This window comes from Schistocerca gregaria, chromosome 1 (genome assembly GCF_023897955.1).
Source record: "Schistocerca gregaria isolate iqSchGreg1 chromosome 1, iqSchGreg1.2, whole genome shotgun sequence".
Classification (NCBI taxonomy): Eukaryota; Metazoa; Arthropoda; class Insecta; order Orthoptera; family Acrididae; genus Schistocerca; species Schistocerca gregaria.
In genome coordinates, this window is record NC_064920.1 from 472963203 (window position 1) to 472986472 (window position 23270).

Genomic DNA, 23270 nt, shown 5'->3' on the forward strand with positions numbered 1-23270 from the left:
AAATCCGCTTACATCCATCCGAACTCAAACGTCAGTGATATACAGGATAACCTACAGAACACTCCACCTGTGAATGGCTTTCCCAAGCCTCCAAGAGTCTCTCCAAAGAAGGTTATCCAATTTGGTCGACTTTTGAAAGACCCCGAAAAGTTCAGTTACTTCAGTTACATGCTGAGGGGGAGGATGATGTATGGTTATGTTTATGTTCATAAGCTACAGTCACTGTTCTACAGTGCTGTAAATAATTATTCTTTGTGTTTACTTTACTTTTCTTTGAAAACAAGTGCCATTTTGAAATGCACAGAGTAAGAGATTTAGGATCATCTGTTTTGTTCGTGTGCGATATTTGTATTGTAACAAAGGGAAAGGGAAAACTACTGTGTTTTGCGATTAATCTTTGTATAAAACTTCAAACTCTCCGTCCGCCACGTGAAAATTAACTCTCGAAGTTTTCTGAAACTAAATAATAATTTTTCCATCATACCTGCTTAGTGCTTCTAATCTTCTGCCGCAGTGGCAGTGATGATGGTGTGTTGGTTTGGAGGCGGCCAGGTGCTAGCGCCTGCAACCAGCCTGTCAGCGAACTAGACACACTGCACCTGTTCATGGAGTTATGGTCTGGGGTGCGGTTTCTTATAACAGCAGGAGCACTTTTGTGGTTATCCCACGTACCCTGACTGAAAATTCGTACCTCAATCTGGTAATTCGAACAGTTGTGCTGCCATTCATGAACAGCATTCCAGAGGATATTTTCCAACAGGATAACGCTCGCCCACACATCGCTGTTGTAATCCAGCATGCTCTACAGAGTGTCGACATGTTGCCTGAGCCTGCTCGATCACTAGATCTGTCTGCAATCGAGGGAGGTCATTGGGACATCTTCGGATGACGGCTCCGGCGTCATCAACGTACAGCATTAACCGACAACGGATTGACTCACGAAATGCAACATTCATGTAACTCCACCTCAAAACTGACGTCATGCACCTGTACAAAATAATGCATGCGCATTTGCTTGGTTACATTCAACATTCTGGCGGTCACATCAGTTATTTGTACACCAGCATTTCAAATTAGTTTAGGTTTATCTCGCTCTTGCATTAATCTGTGATCTTGCATTGTTAATCACTTAAGAATGTTGCCTAGAAAAATGTATTCCAGAAAATTTATTACTCAACAAATTATGGCTCTACTATAGGAAATACAGTTTTCTAGTGTTCTTATGCAGTCCATTGTACATAAAAATTGTTTTGGGTTAATGAAAGCCTAATGTTTCCTGCAACGGGGGTTGGGTTGTTTGGGGAAGGAGACCAGACAGCGAGGTCATCGGTCTCATCGGATTAGGGATGGATGGGGAAGGAAGTCGGCCGTGCCCTTTCAAAGGAACCATCCTGGCATTAGCCTGGAGCGATTTAGGGAAATCACGGAAAACCTAAATCAGTGATGGACTGTGCGGCTGGCCCCGGCGTAGGTTCGAGTCCTCCCTAGGGCATGGGTGTGTGTGTTTGTCCTTAGGATAATTTAGGTTAAGTAGTGATAATTTAGGTTAAGTAGTGTGTAAGCTTAGGGACTGATGACCTTAGCAGTTAAGTCCCATAAGATTTCACACACATTTGAACATTTCTTTGCATATTCACTCAGGTAGAGTCGCTTAACACACATTGCGTATTCTTACATCTCCTATTTCGTTGGTTAACATTACTGGCTATAGATAAGTACCTCAAGTTTCGATTCCCTTCGACTCACATATATTGGTTAGGGTTCAAAAGTTTAGAACAGAGCCTACATCGCCACGTTTTCCTTAAAGAGAAACTGCCTGAACAAATAAGGAGTGTCACTGAACAACAATCTACCGAAGTAAGTTCTATTGAAATGCGCCGCGCCGGGTAGCTACGCTGTCTCAGGCGCCTTGCACGGTTCGCGCGGCTCCCCCCGTCGGAGGTTCGAGTTCTCCCTCGGGCATGGGTGTTTGTGTTGTCCTTATCGTAAGTTTAAATTAGATTAAGTAGTGTGTAAGTCTAGGAAGCTATGTCCTCTGCAGTTTGGTCCCATGGGAACTTACTACAAATTTCCAGATGTTTATTGAATCCCTTGCACCTGACTGAAAATCGCTGTGCATTTATTTACACAGAGGAAAGAGACTAGTCTCTGAAACAGTGTCAGTGTGCTTCTGCTCTTACTGTGTGTGGGAGACCTCGTTATGTTGTGTCGAACCTCCTGCCCGGCGCATTGTAGCAGCTCAGCATGGCGTGGATTCAACAAGTTGGTAAAAGTCCCCTGCAGAAATATTGAGCCATGCTGCCTCTACAGCCATCCATAACTGTGAAAGTGTATCCGGTACAGGCTTTTGTGTACGAACTGACCTCTCGATTATGTCCCATGAATGTTGGTTGGGATTCACATCGGGCGATCTGACTGGCCAAATCATTCACTCGAATTGTCCAGAAAGCTCTTCAAACCAATTGCGAACAGTTGTCGCCCAGAGACATGGTGCATTGCCATCCATAAAAATTCCATCGTCGTTTGGGAACATGAAGTCCATGAATGGCTGCAAATGGTCTCCAAGTGGCCGAAGATTTCCAGGCAATGATCGGCTCAGTTGGCTCTGACGACCAAGTCTGTTCCATGTAAACACAATCCACACCATTTTGCGACCACTACTAGCTCGCACAGTGCCATGTTGACAAGTTCGGTCAATGGCTCCATGCGATCTGTGCCACACTCTAACCCTATCATCAACTCTTACCAACTAGAATCGCGACTCATCTTTTCTAGTACCGTAGTCTAGAATCCAGCAGATATACTTGTAATTTAGGTTGTCTGACGCACAACAGATCCACTATATGTAAAATAATCCGAGTACGACTGTAGAACGAAGCCTCCATTTTTCCCACTCTCTCCTCGCTGGGACGGCTGTAAACATTAACATAAATTTTAATTGTTGCAAAAAACCACATAAATAGTTCTTCGTTTCCAGCAACAACGTGTTTCGAGAGTGCAAATCTCTCATCTGAGCGCTTTATTCAACAAAAATCACAATTAAAAACTTTCTCCTACGCCAACGCCATAAAATCTGAAATACAGACCATTATATAGTTGTCTTTGTCTTCCAGAACACAGCAAAGTTTGAAGTAAGATTAAAGTATTTAGGCCTATTATGGAAGAATATACTCTACCCGACAAAAATGAAGCACCCGGGGGATACAGTCGGATGTCAATGTAATTTCGTACACGTACATATTATCGGTTGGTATGTTAATTATTAGAGTTGCAATTCTCTGTGACAGGTAGAACAAAGACCAGAGTACTTTATTGTTGTTCGTGTTTTGGATTGTAACTTGCCGTGGTAGGGTATACAGGGTAGTCAGAAATAGTCCGAAAAGTTCGTAAGGGTTTTGCAGAATAGATTGTGCGGAGAAATAATTGTTAAGAAAAACATTCGATACGTTGCGCCGTTCCCGAGTTAATTGGCATCGAAGTTCGCCAATCAGGCCATTATGCGTGCAGACTCAAGGAGCCCACCAGAGACGGTATCGACAAACGTGTCCTCCGTTTGGTTTCCTAAAACCACATGAGAGAGCGATACAAAAATTGGACATGGTATGGTAGAAAGGATCGAACTCGAGCCAAAGGCTGAGCAGTCTCGTGAGCTATTATCTACGCTATGAGAACAAAGGACACTTTGTATCTGGCGGGCTGCTTGAATTTGCGAGCACAACGGCCTGGCTGGCTATCTTCAATGTTAACTGACTTGGAAACGGCGCAACGTATCGATATTTTTTTCATGACAGTTATTTCTCAGCACAACTTATCCTGAAACACCCGTACAAGCAGTTGTGACTCTCTCTGACCATCCTGTATAAGGGGCGTGAAAAGCCTCAGACGTCGAGAGAGCACTGGAGGAGACGGAGTAGCTGTGTACTTGTGAGAGTCAGCGTTATCAGCACTTGACAGAATTTGAATGGTCTCGTTGTGGGTCTCCATTTGGCCGATTGGTCGAATCGTGCAGTGTCCACAATTGTGGGACATTCGGATGTGACATTGGTCCGATGTTGGATTGCGTGGGAACGTGAGAGTAGGCATACGCATCGTCAATGTTCCGGTAGACCACGTGTGACCAACATGGGAGGATCTCCGCATTGTGCACTTGCACATTGTAACCCCTTCACATTTGCGCTTGGCATCCGAGAACTGGGAATGGACAGCCTGCAACGTCCTGTGTTTCCTGCCCCGTTGGCTTGAGACTAGCAGCAGCTGGACTAGAGAATTACGGTTCCATACTTAGAAGGGAAAGCAGAAAGGTGGAATGAGTGTATACAGGGTCTATACAAGGGCGATGTACTTGAGGACAATATTATGGAAATGGAAGAGGATGTAGATGAAGATGAAATGGAAGATACGATACTGCGTGAAGAGTTTGACAGAGCACTGAAAGACCTGAGTCCAAACAAGGCCCCGGGAGTAGACAACATTCCATTGAAACTACTGGCGGCCTTGGGAGAGCCAGTCCTGACAAAACTCTACCATCTGGTGAGCAAGATGTATGAGATACGCGAAATACCCTCAGACTTCAAAAAGAATATGATAATACCAATCCCAACGAAAGCAGGTGTTGACAGATGTGAAAATTACCGAACTATCAGTTTAATAAGTCACAGCTGCAAAATACTAACGCGAATTCTTTACAGACGAATGGAAAAATGGTAGAAGCCGACCTCGGGGAAGATCAGTTTGCATTTCGTAGACATGTTGGAACACGTGAAGCAATACTGACCCTACGACTTATCTTAGAAGAAAGATTAAGGAAAGGCAAACCTACGTATCTAGCATCTGTAGACTGAGAGAAAGCTTTTGACAAAGTTGACTGGAATTCTCTCTTTCAAATTCTAAAGGTGGTAGGCGTAAAATACAGGGAGCGAAAGGCTATTTACAATTTGTACAGAAACCAGATGGCAATTGGTACGACATGTTCTGAGACATCGAGGGATCACCAATTTATTATTGGAGGGCAGCGTGCAGGGTAAAAATCGTAGAGGGAGACCAAGAGATCAATACACTAAGCTGATTCAGAAGGATGTAGGCTGCAGTAGGTACTGAGAGTGAAGAAGCTTGCACAGGATAGAGTAGCATGGAGAGCTGCATCAAACCAGTCTCAGGACTGAAGATAACAACAACAACAACGTGTGATATCTCGTTTGTTCAGATTCCTCTCTCATTCAAGGGTCACACAAAACGTATACACAGTTGTTAGCTGCGACTGGCCGGTACATAATAGATCATACTTTCGTGCGTTGCTGGTAGCATAATTCGCAGAGTCGAGCGTGAGCCACAGGTGGTACAAGCTGACCCTTGGGAGGGTCCAGCTTGTGCTACCGATGGCTCGCGCTGGCCTGAAAGTCTTAAAAATGTACAAATGCTTCTCGCTCCATGGCACAGCGTGGTTGAGCCAGGAAACTCTGAAGGTAACTATACGTCAGGCAGCATTATCTGGCGTTTGTCAGTGTGTAAGCAGCAAGCTACTGAAATTGATGACGTTATTGCTTCTCCAACCATTCGCGAGATACGTTCTGTGATTCGCTTCCTGCAATCAGGATCACTGACACCGATATCCATGTCTTGTATATGGGCATCGGGTTATGAGTGATGTGTGTTGTTAATGAGTGGAGCAGAAAATTAAGGCCGGTCATACAGTTGTGTATGATGAAAGTGGTTGAGAAAGGCATTGAAATATGACCGGTGTTGCATGTTGACCAAATTATTCGTGCCCGAAGTTGGTTCACATTTCCGAGCTTCTGAAGACGTGACTCAGATTTTAAGGACAATCCTGTTCACTGCTGCAGAGAGGTTAGGTACCGCAAGTTCTGTGTGCAGTGGGTATCAAAATGCCTAACCGATGTTCACAAAACTGAAACAACGGGTCCTGCTTAACATTCCTTCAGCGCTACCACGAAGAGGGGTGGATTTAGAAACGGAATCGTGGCTGCAGACGAGACATGGATGCAGTACTTGAGCTATGAAACTAAGTAGCAATCCAAAAAATGGATGCACACTTACTCTTCCAATAAGCCCAAAGATGTAAGCAGACGTTGCGACACAGCGAAATAGCGCTTACAGCTTTTCAGGATCGCAAAAGAATTCTAACAAAACATTTCATGAGAATAACGCGTGAGAATACTGACATCACAAGCTACGAGACTCTTACGAAACTCCAAAGGTCAGTTCAAAACAAACGGCACGGTACGATTACCGAAGAAATCATTCTCCTTCCTGACAATGCATGAATCCATACCGCGAAACGAACGAAGGATAAAGTCCAGCTTTTTGGCTAGAAGATTTGTCAACGTCCCCCGTATAAAATATCCTTGCAGATTAAAACTATGTGCCGGACCGGCATACAGTTTTAGTCTACCAAGCAATGTCATGTCAGCGCAAAGTCCGCCGCAGAATGAAAGTTTCATTCTGGAAACGTCCTCATAGTACGGATTTGGCACCGAGCGTCTTTCCCCTCTCCTCCAAGATTAAGTCCTGGTTGGCTACTCAGAACTTCAAGACCGACGGATAGCCAAAGATTCTATAAACAAATGGTTCCAGCAGCAGGCAGCACCATTCTTTAAAGAATGGGTAAAGATGGTGGTGTCACAGTACAACACATGTTTGAACTTCAATGGCGACTATGCAGAAAACTGAAGAAGTGTGCAGAAGGTAACCTTTCAGTTTGGATATGAAGACTTGGGGAATGCTGATTAGTTTTCCGAGTTTCGTTGGAAGCCTCTTGGAAATTAAACCTGCTGAACAGTGCAGACCTACCCGCACAATGTCCAAGGAAGTAAACTACTGGCCATTAAAATTGCTACACCAAGAAGAAATGCAGATGATAAACGGGTATTCATTGATTCATTGGACACATATATTATACTAGAACTGACATGTGACGACATTTTCACGCAATTTCGGTGCATAGATCCTGAGAAATCAGTATCCAGGACAACCACCTCTGGCCGTAATAACGGCCTTGATACGCCTGGGCATTGAGTCAAACAGGTCTTGAATGGCGTACCACAGTTCATCAGGAGTAGAGACTGGCGTATTGTGACGAGCCAACTGATCGGCCACCATTGACCACACGTTTTCAGTTGGTGAGAGATCTGGAGAATGTGCCGGCTTGGGCAGCAGTCGAACATTTTCTGTATCCAGAAAGGCCCTACAGGACCTGCAACATGCGGTTGTGCGTCATTCTGCTGAAATGTAGGGTTTTGCAGGGATCGAATGAAGGGTAGAGCTACGGGTCCTAATTCATCTGAAATGTAACGTCCACTGTTCAAAGTGCTGTCAGTGCGAACAAGAGGTGACCGAGACGTGTAACCAATGCCACCCCATACCACTACGCCGGGTGATACGCCAGTATGGCGATGACGAATACACGCTTCCAATGTGCGTTCACCGCGATGTCGCCAAACACAGATGCGACCACCGTGATTCTGTAAACAGAACCTGGATTCATCACAAAAAATGACTTCGTCATTCGTGCACCCAGGTTCGTCGTTGAGTACACCATCGCAGGCGCTCCTGTCTGTGATGCAGAGTCAAGGGTAGCCGCAGCCATGGACTCCGAGCTGATATTCCATGCTGCTGCAAACGTCGTCGAACTGTTTGTGCAGATGGTTGTTGTCTTGTAAGCGTCCCCATCTGTTGACTCAGGGATCGTGACGTGGTTGCACGATCCGTTACAGCCATACGGATAAGATGCCTGTGATCTCGACTGCTAGTGATACGAGGCTGTTGGGATCCAGCACGGCGTTCCGTATTAGCTTCCTGAACCCACCGATTCCATATTCTGCTAACAGTCATTGGATCTCGACCAACGCGAGCAGCAATGTTGCGATATGATAAACCGCAATCGCGATAGACTACAATCCGACCTTTATCAAAGTCGGAAACGTGATGGTACGCATTTCTCCTTCTTACACGAAGCATCACAACAACGTTTCACCAGGCAACGCCCGTCAACTGCTGTTTGTGTATGAGAAATCGGTTGCAAACTTTCCTCATGTCAGCACATTGTAGGTGTCGCCACCGGCGGCACGTTGTGTGAATGCTCTGAAAAGCTAATCATTTGCATATAGTAGCATCTTCTTCCTGTCGGTTAAATTTCGCGTCTTTAGTACGTCATCTTCGTGGTGTAGCAATGTTAGTGGCCAATAGTATATTATCTAAGGCCATGTCGTTTTCAACTTTGCAGAACGTTCTGAATAAGTCAATATCGTCACCAAAATTCCCATTATGGAGTACTTTACTACTTCATTGTTGGCTTTATTCAGGATTCCAGTACACCATATTATTCCCCATTCTTTTGACTACAAAACCCTATTTTCCAACATAATTTCCGTTCGATGTGACGGCTACGTCTCCATATTGAGAGGGCCTGAGGGCCCGAAGTGTGCCACTATACTTTGCTGTATCAACATCCTCCCCATCATTAGCATACTACTTCCCACGGAGTACATCCTTTCTTGGGCCAAACAGATGGAAATCGGAAGGTGCGAGATCCGGGCCGTAGAGTGAATGAGAAAGAACAGTCCAATGAAGTTGTGTTAGCCTCTCTCGGGTGCGCTGATCTATGTGAGACTTCGCGTTGTCATGGAGAAGGAGTAGTCTTTTGCATTTTTGTAACGAGAATACGCCGAAGTTTCTTCATTTCCCTAAGGATGGCACAATACACTTCTGAGATGATCGTTGCACCATCGCACAGAATCACCCCTTCAGAGTCGCAGAACACTGTCGTCGTGACATTTCGAGCTGAGGGTGAGACTTTGAACTTTTTCTTCGTGGGAGAGGTGGTGTGGCGCCACTCTATGGATTACCATTTTGTTTCCGATTCGAAATGATGAACCCATGTTTCATCACCTGTGAGGATGTTCGGCAAAAGATTGTCACGGTCAGCCTTGTAACGCGCAAGGAATTCCCCAATTTCGTTGCACTTGATGGCCTTGTGTTAGGCAACGAGGAATCCAGCGGGCAACCACCGTTGAGCACCCCAACTGATGGACGAATGTGGCAGCACCAGCAGCAGAAACGTTGCGCTGTGCAGCGGTGTGCTTGACTGTCATCCGTCGATCACCACGAATGATTTCCGCACGTTCCAACACTTCAGCAGTCAGAATTTTGGCCGAGCTGTCTCAGGCGCTGCAGTCATGGGCTGTGCGTCTGGTCCCGGTGGAGGTTCGAGTCCTCCCTCGGGCATGGGTGTGTGTGTTTGTCCTTAGGATAATTTAAGTAATGTGTATGCTTAGGGACTGATGACCTTGGCAGTTAAGTCCCAAAAGATTTCACACACATTTGAACATTTTTTTTCAGATTTTTGTGCGGCTTGCAGGCACGCGGGTGATCGGACAGGTCTGCACGACCTTGTTTCAATGTTGACAGGCCCCTTGATCAAAAACACGCCGTGCTTCTGTTCACTGCCACGTCTCCATAGACGTTCTGCAAGCGCCTATGAATATCTGTGATGCTTCGGTTTTGCGCCAAAAGAAACTCAATGACAGCTCTCTGCATGAAACGCATCTCCATACAGACGTCATTTTGAAGGCTAGGTATAGCCCCGCCACCAACCGAAAATTCATGGAACTATAGGGGCTAAAACGGGAATAACCCACGATTTCCCACAACTTCTCAACCGAAACCGGCCGAGAAAAATGTGTTGCATAACTTATTGAACGCCTCTCGTACATTTCATTCCCTACCCAGACGCGAGTCTCGGGCTGTTGTAAAACCAGTTTTTTTTACAGTTTTATCAGTGTTATGTACCAAAATACCACCATCAACAACGCCACTAATAACCACCTGGCGTATAAGATAATTCAGCATTAAGGTTTCACAAAGGTCTCAATGTGCCTTCCACTGGACGCTTGTCTGAAGTGACTGCATTCACTCCTATTGTTATACGGCGTCACAGTTCACCCAAGTTGACGGAAAACAGACACACAACGAAGTCTTTCAGGCAACCCCACAAAAAAATTTCAGTGCTGCAATGAGAGATCCATACACCCCATAGGGCTGCCTCATCTTTGACGAAGATCATCAGTATTACCAAACAGTTCCCATTGCAATTTGCCTTTCTAACAGCTTACAGAGGCAACAAAAATTTGATTTTCAATTTTTCGTACAGTATTGACAGAATTTAAAAATTTGAAAAGTTGTCATAATTCGCTCATTAAGGGCTATAATCCTATGTTATTGGTTTAATACACTGAGAAATCAAGTATTAAAGCTAAACATTGACGGGGAAAAAATCGCAACACCAAAAAAATTAATTAATGTAGAGTCATAAAACTTCGGGAATACATCTGTGTAGGTAATATATTTAAGTTCTTAACATTGCAAAATCACAGGTCAATGTAAGCGCGAGATAAGAAATCGCGGATGTGAGATGCTGGTACATTAATAACCGGTGTGAAGGGCAGAATGTTGAATGCAAAGATGCAGACGTGCATGCGTCGAGTTGTCAATTTGTGGGATGGAGATCCATTCCTGTTGCACGTGGTCCGACGCTAGAGATGTCTGATGATGTCCCATATGTGCTCGATTGGAGACAGATATAGTGATCGAGTAGACCAAGACAGCCGCGCAGGATTAGCCGAGCGGTCTCGGGCGCTGCAGTCGTGGACTGTGCGGTCGGTCCCGGCATTGGTTCGAGTCCTCCCTCGGGCATGGGTGTCTGTGTTTGTTTTTAGGATAATTTCGGTTAAGTAGTGTGTAAGCTTAGGGACTGATAATCTTAGCAGTTAAGTCCCATAAGATTTCACACACATTTTGAACAGACCAAGACATGTCGACAGTCTGCAGAGCATGTTGGGTTACAAAACTGCGATATGTGGGCGAGCGTTACCCCGGTGAAAGACACCCCCCGGAATGCTGTTCACGAATGCCAGCTCAACAGGTCGAACGCCAGACTGATGCAGCAATTTGCTGTCAGCGTGCGTGGGATAACCCCCAAGCGTGCTCCGGCTGTCATACGAAATTGAGCCCCCCACTATAACTGCAAGTGTAGGCCTAGCGCGTCTAGCACGCAGAGTGTTGGTTGTAGGCCCTCTACTGGCCTTCTTCTAACAAACACACGGCCATCACTGGCACCGAGGCAGAACCAGTCGTCATCAGAGAACACAACGGACCTCCATTCTGACCTCGAATGAGCTCTCGTTTGACGTCACTGAAGTTGCAAATGGCGGGGGTTCGGGATCAGTGGAATGCACGTTACAGGTCGTCTGGATCGGAGCTGCTCTTGAAGTAACGGATTTGTACCAGTCCATTGTGCCACTGTGGTGCTGCTCCAATTGCAGAGCCATACGACGAGCGCGATGCTCTTCCCAAGCAGCATTGTCCGCGGCCATCCGGAGCCCAGCCTTCTTGCTACTGTGCACGCTCCTGACCACCGCTGCCAGCGGTCATGTACAATGGCTACATCCTGCCAAGTCTTCCTGCAGGAGGAAACGAGCAACCTCATTTACCTGCAGTTTCAGCTTGCGCCACGGTAAAATTTTAGTTTCGATGCATAAGGAAAAATTTTCTCCCAATGTCTGCAACCATCAGCTGTATAAGGGAATGACGACACTGAAAATTTGTTTCGGACCGGAACCCGGACGCGGATTTCCCGCTCTACGCGTGTGGCCACGTTGACAGCTTTGGGTGTTCGTGTATGACTCACGGCCAGACCCAAACATCTGTAAGTCGTCGCTCTTGCGACACAACCTGTTCTCGTACGCACGTTATGTAATTCTTGTACAGGGGAGGACAGTTTAACTGAAAGTTGTTGCCTCGTATCGACGCATAAATACGACATGTCTGTGCCAGTGTTGGTAAGAAGAATGGTACAATGTTCCTTCGGACACGCACGCTGATGGTTGTTCGTATTCGCAACTGCGAATACATTTCATACAATTCATAACGGCTGCATGCATGTATGTCCAAAGGAACAATGCATCGTTCTTCGTAACAACACAGGCACAGCAATGTCGTATTCTGTCCTCATTCATGTCTAGTTATAGTCTTGTGAAATCGGATGAATATTTTTGAAACGGTATGTCCTTGCTTGAAATTGCATGAATACAGTGTTATCTGTTATCTCTGCCGTGCGAAGTGGCGGCGCGGTTTGAGGCGCCCCGTCACGGATTGCGCGGCCTCTCCCTCGCGCATGGGAGTGTGTGTGTCGTCCTTAGCGTAACTTAGTTTAAGTAGTGTGTAAGTCTAGGGATCTAGGATCTCAGCAGTTTGATCCCATAGGAATTCACACACATTTGAACATTTTTTTGTTATCTTTGTTTACGAAGCTGCGGAGCTCATTGTTTAGATTCAGTTGTCATTTTACTGTTGGTAGACGTAAACAACAACGGCTCCGGAAATCATTGCCCCCTTCAGTTGCGAAGTGCGTTCGGTAGTTCCATTTTCGAGTGCCTAGTTTATGGGCCTACAAGGTGACCGGTGCAGCGGTTTGACAATAGAGCCCGGAGTTCAAAATTGGCCAAACCAATAAGTATGATGAGCGTTGTAGCATGACCACTGTACAGGTTGATGTAATCGTTCAACAAATGGGCTAAAATTGCGATCTGATAGACGATTGACTGTGATGGTTTTCCTCGTGATTCACGCAGAACTATTTACACGATTACTAAGAAAAATTTGGTATATTGCAAATTGTGTGCATAGAGATACCGAAGTGTGTGAGGAATCATGACTTCAGGCTTATGCTGGTTGTGACTAAGGCAACTCTCACGCACAGTGGTACGTCACAGACAGCCAGGAATAACTTCGCTATGCCTCCCCGAAATACTGAAAGAATGAGACCTCTCCCCAAGTCACCAACATACTCGCTAACGATGGTCACTTGGAGTAAAGCAGAATCAGGACTCATTGCCGAACACAATACGACACCATTCATTAGCAGTCCATGCTTCCCAATCACGGCACCACTCCCACACAGCAGTTTGCGTTATCGTATTAAAAGCAGTCTAAGTTGTTGTTGATCCTGTGCAGGCTTCTTCATCTTCCAGTACTTACTGCAACCTACATCCTTCTGAATCTGCTTAGTTTGTTCATCTCTTGGTCTCCCTCTACGATTTTTACCCTCCACGCTGCCCTCCAATACTAAATTGGTGATCCCTCGATGTCTCAGAACATGTCCTACCAACCGGTCCCTTCTTCTAGTCAAGTTGTGCCCAAACTCCTCTTCTCCCCATTTCTATTCAATACCTTCTCATTAGTTACGTGATCTACCCATCTAATCTTCAGCATTCTTCTGTAGCACTACATTTCAAAGGCTTCTATTCTCTTTTTGTCTAAACTGCTTATAGTCCACGTTTCACTTCCATACATGGCTACACTCCATACAAATAATTTCAAAAACGACTTCCTGACATTTAAATCTATACTCGATGTTAACAAATTTTTCTTCTTCAGAAACGCTTTCCTTGCCATTGCCAGTCTACATTTTATATCCTCTCTACCTCGATCATCATCAGTTATCTTGCTCCCCAAATAGCAAATCTCCTTTACTACTTTAAGTGTCTCATCTCTTTATCTAATTCCCTCAGCATCACCCGATTTAATTCGACTACATCCCATTACCTTCGTTTTGCTTTTGTTGAGGTTCGTCTTATATCCTCCTTTCAAGACATTGTCCATTCCGTTCAACTGCTCTTCCAAGTCCTTTGCTGTCTCTGACAGAATTACAATGTCATCGGCGAACCTGAAAGTTTTTATTTCTTCTCCATGGATTTTAATGCCTACTCCGAACTATTCTTTTGTTTCCTTTACTGCTTGCTCAATATACAGATTGAATAACATCGGGCATAGGCTACAACCCTGTCTCACTTCCTTCCCAACCACTGCTTCCCTTTCATACCCCTCGACGCTAATAACTGCCATCTGGTTTCTGTACACATTGTAAATAGCCTTTCGCTCCCTTTATGTTACCCCTGCCACCTTCAGAATTTGAAAGAGAGTATTCCAATCAACATTGCCAAAAGCTTTCTCTAAGTCTACAAATGATAGAAACTTAGGTTTGCCTTTCCTTAATCTTTCTCCTAAGATAAGTCGTAGGGTCAGTATTGCCTCACGTGTTCCAACATTTCGACGGAATCCAAACTGATCTTCCCCGAGGTCGGCTTCTATCAGTTTTTCCATTCGTCTGTAAAGAATGCGCGTTAGTATTTTCGAGGTGTGACTTATTAAACTGATAGTTCGGTAATTTTCACATCTGTCGACACCTGCTTTCTTTGGGATTAGAATTATTATACTCTTGTTGAAGTCTGAGAGTATTTCGCCTGTCTCATAAATCTTGCTCACCATATGGTAGAGTTTTGTCAGGACTGGCTCTCCGAAGGCTGTCAGTAGATATCACATAATTTGTGATTAATCTGGTCTAACATTGTTTTATGTGATACCCTGTTGTTTTAAAAGAATGGAGTTCCAAAATAAAAGGTCAGTATATTAAAATAGTAGCCTAGGGCATTTGAACATGACAGCCGCCGTACAGTGAGAAAGAGGAAAAGTAGCGCCGACAGATGGAAGATGCAGGAAGGCATGGATACCCGCACCGCTCTACAGCGAGAAACTATGCTCAGCGCCGGCGTTAACAGGTAATGGAACTCCGTAGCTGTCAACCATTTCTATGCATAAATTTGGAATTTGGCTCAAAGGTGCCTATAACTTCCCTCTGTATTGGTGTAAAAGCGTGTTACCCTGCGATGTCACTCTCGGAGACGCTTCAAACATCAGAGTGTCGACACAGCTCAGACGTTTATGCGAGCTATAATGTGAATTCATGATGTTACATTCGCACGTAATTCCACTAAAATTCTGCCAACACCACCGTGGACGTATCGCACAACGGGCAGATCATCCCTTCTTTTGACGCTTCTTCGGTGGAGGTCAGAACTGCGACATTTAGCGTTGAAATCAAGCCTAGGGTAACATTTCAGACACACCGCCGCTCAAAATCGACACGAAAAGGTCGCAGGAGGTGGAATAAAGAGAGTCAATGAAACCACCCTTCGATTGGGTTGTTGATTTCCACACATTTGCCGGCCGGTGTGGCCGAGCGGTTCTAGGCGCTTCAGTCTGGAACCGCGCGACCGCTGCCTCGGGCATGGATGTGTGTGATGTCCTTAAGTTCTAGGGGACTAATGACCTCAGAAGTTAAGTCCCATACTGCTCAGAGCCATTTGAGCCACACATTTCAGTGCGCATGAAGAGCAGGACAACGTTCTTGATAAAGTTCGACACTGCTGCCACTCCCTGAGTGTTTCAACCCTTCCCTAAGGACATCGTGGGGCTGCACCATAATTGAGCGTGATCCAACTCCTTTGGAGTGTAGTGCGACCACAGTTTTTTTTCTCTGGAACACAACGTGGAACCATTAGGGACCGTTAAAACCATTCGATGAAATTTGAACGTGATCCGAAGCAGGAAAGGATGTTTATGCGTTTTCAGCCCTCCTATGGCGTGATCACGGGGGTTGGAGGGGGCGTTAAAATGTTCTCGTACAAAACTGGCTCTCCTTTCCTGAACACGTTGAAAATATGACTGTCAGAAACTTCGGTACCAATTCAGCCTCGCGGCTGCTCTAGTACCCAGGAGTTGGGTAACCCCTTCGATACACCTTGGAAGCGATTTGCCTACCTTGCAGTGTTAGAGGTGCCGCGCTGCTGAATTAATGTCGCAGTTTCTGACAGGTATATTTTTAATGTGCTCATCAAAGGTGGATGGGTGGCATGCCGAACTGGAGGTTCTTAAAGGAAGCGTTCACCGATTTATTCATGTGCATTTCAATGTTGCCCCCCACCCCTCCCTCTACCCGTGATCACGCCACAGGAGTGCCCGAAACAGGAGGGCTGAAAAAGTGTAAACACGCTTCTCTGCTTCCGATCAGGTTCAGATTCCGTCGAATAATTTTTGACGGACCTTTGTGGTTCCACCCTCTGTACCAGAGCAAAAACTGAGGCCGTACTTCACTCAAAAGGTGTCGGATCACGTTAGATCGGGTTGCAGTCTCACAGTGTCTTTACAAGGGAACCTCCCCATCGCACCCCCCTCAGATTTAGTTATAAGTTCGCACAGTGGATAGGCCTTGAAAAACGGAACACAGAAAATAAAAAATTAAACCCTTCACTCGACGGAAGACTTGAACCACAGACCTCTCGTTCCGCAGCTGCTCACGCTAACCACGGGACCACGGCGCTCCTGAGTTCACCTAATCCGTGATGTTCCCTACCTTGCGCATGGACTACTCAATTTGTATATTTTGCTTATTTTTTCATAGTTCCACATAACTTCTTCCTGTTTTCTCGATTGATCTGTGTTTAGTTTTTCAAGGCCTATCCACTGTGCCAGCTTATAACTAAATGTGAGGGGGGTGCGATGGGGAGGTTCCCTTGTTAGAGTTGGGTTGAGATGCACACGGAGTGGCAGCAGTGTAGTACGTTGCCAAGAACGTCACCCTGCTGCTCAGCGCACTGCGAACATTCGTTTTCGAGCGCGAAATGTGTGGGAATCGTCGTCCCAAGGGAAAGAGGGCTTTCACTGGCATCCTTCATTCCACCCCGTGTTGATTGAGAGCGGCGGTGTGTCTGGAATGTGTTCCTCAGCCACTTGTAATAAAACAGCGTGATTTCAACGCTCGGTAGATATTCTAACCTCCATCGCAGAGGCGTCAAAGGAAGAGATGAAATATGGACAAGAGAGGATGTGACGACCTTCCCACTTGTGAGGTCCCTTCCCTCCTTCTTCACTCACCGGGAGGAGACGCGACTCGTCGCGGTGTTCGTCCCCGTCGGTATGACGTGGAACAGCACCTGTAACTCTCATAAGAACACAACTCCTCGCGTGGTTTAGAAATATTCTGTTATCTGTCCGCAACAGTCTTCTCAGCTTGTGTGAACTGATCAATTGCAATCGTTAATTTTTATTTTTATGTCCGGTTAGTTTTCCGCGATGAAATAAAATCTTGTGATGTAATTTCTTAGACTTTCCCGGCGATTTGAGACTGGGTCTCAGGGAACACCTGATGAAGACGTCAAGTAATGACGTCGAAATATCGTGTTTGGAAGACGCTGATATCCGGCAGAAAACCCGATTTCCACGAGATGTCAAATAAAATCTTGATTCTTGATTTCATCATTACAGTAGTTTTTCACATCATACATAGCGAGGATGAAATTTTTCTGTCTGCTATTCCTTTGCTATGCCGTTTCTACGTCCACTTATTAACAACGGTCCGAAGTCACTCCAGAGATAACTTACGTTGGAGTAAATGTTTTTCTTTAATACGCCGTAATACATGTTTCAACTAACCACTCTTCACTGTCCATTATTCATGTACTCACTTAGTCACTTAAAATGTTTAAAGAGTCAATCAACTTGCATTAATACGCATTGTATTGTCCGTTTAATGAGTTAGGCGACACGTGAGATTTACCTTTTGAGTCAGATTTTATTGTTCTTTCTTAAATTAATTGTTTGTCCCTACAACACACGCACAAAGATGTGTCATTCAAGATTAGCTTCTGTTCAGTTGAGTAATAGTGACGCTGACGACAACTTTTGACTAATCGGCGTATTTGTCTTTCTTCGTGTCTTCGTTTAACTGTGTCCTACCCAAGACTGTTACTTGTTTTTTCTGTCGTTGATCCATTGATCTCACGGTTCATCAGTACGAAGGCTAAGTCCGATAAACCAATATCACTCAACTGAAATCTAACACTCGTCTTACTATAACGTGCCGTTGAGAACGGTAAAGAGTAACTTTCTTCAGTCGAATGACTGAGCAATACTTCTATCTCTACCTCACGAATTGTCAAACTTTCAAAACTGAAACATTCTAATAGCGTTTGCATCCAGACAACTGTTGCAAAAGTACTCTAGAGCGACTAACTGACTGAACATATCCATATCCGAGTTGCGTTGTAGTCGCATTGAATTCCCTTTTCGATGCGGCTACGACTCTCTTTCATGGTAAATGTTATCTTTGACTGAATTACTTTCTCGGATTTAGCCTTCGCCTATATAATTTTGAATTTATTCTATAAACGTTTGATAAAGAATCTATGATAGTCCTTTCCTTTTATCTCCCCTTTTTGTACGCTATTCTCAGCATTAGAATGATACAGGTGTTAATCAAAATATTACCAGTGTAGATTTTATCGTCAATAGTTGCCGTCACTGTCAAGATGACTCACTTCTCTACTTTAAGTTTCCACAAAGTTTGTTAATTGGGGTTTTCTGTCCTTGGGGCGTTACACATTGTGTGACACATCCACGTTGGCTTTAGGCAGGACTACACTACTAGCCATTAAAATTGCTACACCACAAAGATGATGTGCTACAGACGCGAAATTTAACCGACAGGAAGAAGATGCTGTGATACGCAAGTGATTAGATTTCCAGAGCATTCACACCAGGACACCAGCTCGGAGTCCATGGCTGCGGCTACCCTTGACTCTGCATCACAGACAGGAGCGCCTGCGATGGTGTGCTCAACGACGAACCTGGGTGCACGAATGACGAAGTCATTTTTTGTGATGAATCCAGGTTCTGTTTACAGAATCACGGTGGTCGCATCTGTGTTTGGCGACATCGCGGTGAACGCACATTGGAAGCGTGTATTCGTCATCGACATACTGGCGTATCACCCGGCGTAGTGGTATGGGGTGGCATTGGTTACACGTCTCGGTCACCTCTTGTTCGCACTGACAGCACTTTGAACAGTGGACGTTACATTTCAGATGAATTAGGACCCGTAGCTCTACCCTTCATTCGATCCCTGCAAAACCCTACATTTCAGCAGGATGACGCACAACCGCATGTTGCAGGTCCTGTACGAGCCTTTACGGATTCAGAAAATGTTCGACTGCTGCCCTGGCCAACACATTCTCCAGATCTTTCACCAATTGAAAACGTCTGGTCAGTGGAGGCCAATCAACTGGCTCGTCACAATACGCCAGTCACTACTCTTGATGAACTCTGGTATCATGTTGAAACTGCATGGGCAGCTGTGCCTGTACACACTATCCAAGCTATGCTTGACTCAATGCCCAGGCGTATCAAGGTCGTTATTACGGCCAGAGGTGGTTGTTCTGGGTACTGATTTCTCAGGATCTATGCACCCAAATTGCGTGAAAATGTAACGACATGTCAGTTCTAGTATAATATATTTGTCCAATGAATACCCGTTTATCATCTGCATCTCTTCTTGGTGAAGCAATTTTAATGGCCAGTAGTGTATATTGAAATCTGGTGGACCTCCCTTAGAGCTCACATGAACTTCTGAGCTTTGCCTTGTTTAACATAGTCCGCGACACCTTGCTGTTTGAAGCGCCACTGTGCCCGAGATGACGTCGCATTGCGCCACGCCTTAGCTCCAGTACGGAGGAAAGTTGTAGACACTTTTGATAGAAATCTCAGACTCGTGCGTCGCAATGAGAGACAGTTACAGAGTTTCGAAAAAGTGATCATTTAATCGTGCTGCGCAGTGTTGCTGCGTCTCTCCGAGATGCCACCGTCAACAGCGAAACGTTATTCATGTGTTCGTGTTTGGTTTGAAGGTTCTGCGCAGCCGAGCAGCGGGGCCGTGGACGGCGATTTCGGCTCGTCGGAGCCGGCTGCGCCTGCGTCGCCGTCGCCCTCGCCGTCGACGTCGTCGATGTCGATGCCGCAGTACACGCCCAGCCTGAGCCGCCGCATGCTGCCCGACGCCGGGCGCCGGCTGTCGCGCACCTCGTCCGTGCGCGACGAGCGGCCGCTGCCGGCGCGCTGGTCGCCGCAGGTGGACGCGTCGCTGCCGCCCGCGCCGCGCCGCAGCGGCTCCGGCTCGTCGTGCGGGTCGCTGCCGCCGCTGCCGCTGCCGCTGCCGCTGCCGCGCCGCCGCACGCTGCTGCCGCCCGTCTCCTACCGCGCCAGGGAGCGGCTCTCGGTCGCCGGCATCGACGACACGCTGGAGCGGATCCGCGCCGAGCGCAGCGCGGCCGGCCTGGGCGTAGGCACTGGCGCGGGCGAGGCGTTCGCCGACCGCTACCGGCCCAGCCACATCCCCGCCGTGTCGCGCTTCCCCCGGCGCTCCGCCTCTTTCACCCACGACTACGACTACGGCCGGAGGGCCTTCGACAACACCGCAGTCCAGGAGCACAGGCGCGGCGAGGCGCACTCCGCCAACTCGCCGGATAGGTCAGTGCTGGGGAAATTCCTGCGCCAAGACACGCACCAGCCCGGCGGCCCTGTTGCGGAAGAGAAGAAGACTGGTAGCATCACTTCGGAGTCCGCCGCCGCCACCTCCGAGGGAGTGGATGCCGTGACGAAGAAAAAGACACGCAAGATATCGCGCTTCTTGCGCCCCGATTTCTTCGACACGCCCAGAGAGGAAAGCGTGTACGCCAAGGAGAAAGAGGCGCAGAAATCGGCGGAGGCGGAAGCTAAGAAGGCGAAGAGGCTGGCTAGGCGAGCTGCTCTGCTCGAGAAGAAGCAGGCAGAAATGTCCAAGGAAACGAAATCTGAGACCAAAACGCCCGACGGCCCGGCAGTCGGCGCCCCCCAACAGAGTCCTGGCGACGCGTCAGCTCCCGAGTCCAGCGGCGTCGCCAACGGAAAACCTGACACCGGCAAGAACCGCTTCCTGCATTCGCTCGAGAAGAAACTGGAGAAGCTCCGTTCTGGCGGTGGAGACGCCGCAGTGTCGAGTCGCGTGGAGCAAGCCATCAACTCGCTGAGGAAGCAGAGTGCGACGAGCGATGTCCCGTCTGAGTCCGCACTGCTCAAGCGCGCCGTCTCCGTCGACGACGTCCGCCTTCCGTCGTCCGCGAGACCCGTCTCTTCGGTGCTCGGACTGCTGCGGCGAATGGAGGGTTCCTCAGGTAGGAGGACGCAGTCTGTGTATGCCGGCGCCACGAGCGATACTGTGCTGTTGGGTGACTGTGCCGCCAGAGAAAAGCAGAAGCCCGAGAGGAAGAGAAAGGACGCAGGCACGACAGCCTCTCTGCACAGTGCCGAGCCCTCGGCAGACCACCTTTTACCGGCAGCTGCCGGTGGAATCGGGACTAAGGGGGATCACAAGGTGCAGCCGAACAAGAGCATCAGGAAGGACGACATTTCTGACCAAACTCGATCTGACGGGAAGCGACAGACACAGAAGAATCCCTTTGGGGACCAACGTAACCGTAAAAAGGAAAACGTGGACGTTCAAAACCCATATTCAGAAGATAAAAGTGTCACTAAGGATACATCTACGAATGATAAGTCATCAAAAACAACAGAAAACGCAAAATCATCATCATGTGTAAGCTCCTCAATTTCAGGAAAAGCCAAATGTAACGAGAGTTCCAACACACGTGATGTACTGACATCATCTACAGGCACCCATCGCCAGTCAGCAATCAGCAATGCCCCTCTTAAGGTAAAAGAAGAAAACATTTCCAAAACTAAAAGTCAAAACGCGAAGGATAACGGCGTTCTCACATACCCAGATGCTGAAACAGCTACATCGGAACAGAAGAGTTTTATCACCAAGCCAGCTCCCAACCAGAAAGCACAATGTAAGAATATAAATGAAAGTGTCAGACCTGTCCTGAGAGACGATAATTACAGCTGCAGTAGTTACGCCACTGGGAGTCCAGGATATGTGCCACGACTATCGAAAGATAGTAGCAACGCCATTGCTGCCAGAAACCTGACAGCTACAGAGTCAGTTAAACACCAACTTGAACAAGGAGGGAATATATTCAATGATGTTTCAGCAAACAGTAACCGGAGGGATATCGGGAAGCTCACACTAAATTTACCAAAGATAGAGCTGCAAGGCACCAACCACTACTCTCATCTAAGTCCCCTTGGCCAGGAGGATTACGCATCAACACTATCACCTGCGGATGAGTCGGAAAGCATTGATTCTTGGTCCGTTTGCTCCGATTTGGAAAGTCGTGATTTCTCCCTGTCCTCTTATCCAAAGACGCCATCTCCTGTACTGGAAGACGAAACAGTTGAAGAAAGGATACGCCGCAAGAGTTTCTACACACGGTTCAATGATATAAGAAGGAAAAGTCACAGGAAATCTTCCTCTGGACATTTACTGGGGCTAAAAGAGAGTGTCTCAAGGAAGTCCAGCTTCTCAGATGCGCCGTCGCTGGCTGTGCATCCAAAGAAGGCCACACGCAGCCAGTCACTTTACAACCCCAGCGACATAGAAGCGTTTACCGACAGTAAGGCCGCTACCTACGACTCGGGATCAGTTATGCAAGGTGTGAACCTCATGAATGCAACCACGCCATCCGCCCACACCAACACTGGCATACTGCAAAATGGATGTGGCAAGAAGGAATCAGCTCCCTCAGATGCAATTAACAGTGATCGCGATCCGCAGTTCGCTGCTTCAGCGCAGGACAGTGTCAGGCGTGACAGTATCAAGACCTATCCTGAAATTAATGGTCAGAAAGAGGATTCCCTTGAAATCAGAACTGACAATCATAGGATACCGACAGTTTCTCGATCAAAACTGCCGACTCTCGACAGGATGAAAAAGAGTGAAGTAGGTAGTGCTAAATTCAAACCAAATAAGTGAGAAGTGCAGCGTAAAAAGAACTACTTGAAGTTGTTAAGAATAAAAATATTACTTCGCACTGTGCATTAGAATATTGTCTGCAGCAGAAGAATGGTTTGAAAACAAATTGTTGACGTTGTTGAATCCAGTACTCTTTCAAATTTGAAATAGAGTTTTTATATGCAAATCATTGTTTCTAATTGTGATATTGGCTGTTATAGATTTGTCAGATTTACATTTCGAAGCGTTTCATCATCTATAGTCACATGTGCTAAGAAAGGAAAAAAACTTTAATAAATTTGTATAAAAAGCAATTTCTAGTTGTTTCTTACTTGGTTTTTGTTAAGTGTTACCAGTTAACAAGTGGCTTGTCGTGATATGACTGATAGGTAGTTTGACTCTCGCGATGAACAGGCGACGCTGTTGAGATCTACGTTTCCAGCGAAGTATTCACCTCTAAGCGATTTGCAGTGGTTTGTGAAGTATACATACTATTTGATCAAAAGTATCCGAAGACTCATCAGTGGACATTAATATAGGGCGAGTCTACTTTTCGCCTTTATGAAGGCTTGAACTCTTCTGGGGATATTTTCAATAAGATATCTTAATGTCTTTGGAGCGGTGGGCGACCATTCTTCCTGAGGAGTCGAAACGAGAGAAGGTAGTGATGTTGGACGCTGGGGTCCGGAGTTGCATT

At 46.5% G+C, this 23270-nt stretch overlaps 1 protein-coding gene across 2 annotated transcripts in view; it reads left to right on the forward strand.

Annotated features, from left to right (window-relative positions):
- LOC126353313 (uncharacterized) overlaps positions 1–22887 on the forward strand; it is a 373943-nt gene extending 351056 nt beyond the window's left edge. For both annotated transcript variants that reach the window (XM_050002753.1, XM_050002754.1), the window contains one exon: positions 19593–22887. In XM_050002753.1, coding sequence (XP_049858710.1) covers positions 19593–22594 — 3002 coding nt within the window. In that variant the 3' untranslated portion in view covers positions 22595–22887. The remainder of the gene's footprint in view (positions 1–19592) is intronic.
- The last annotated feature ends 383 nt before the right edge of the window (positions 22888–23270 follow it).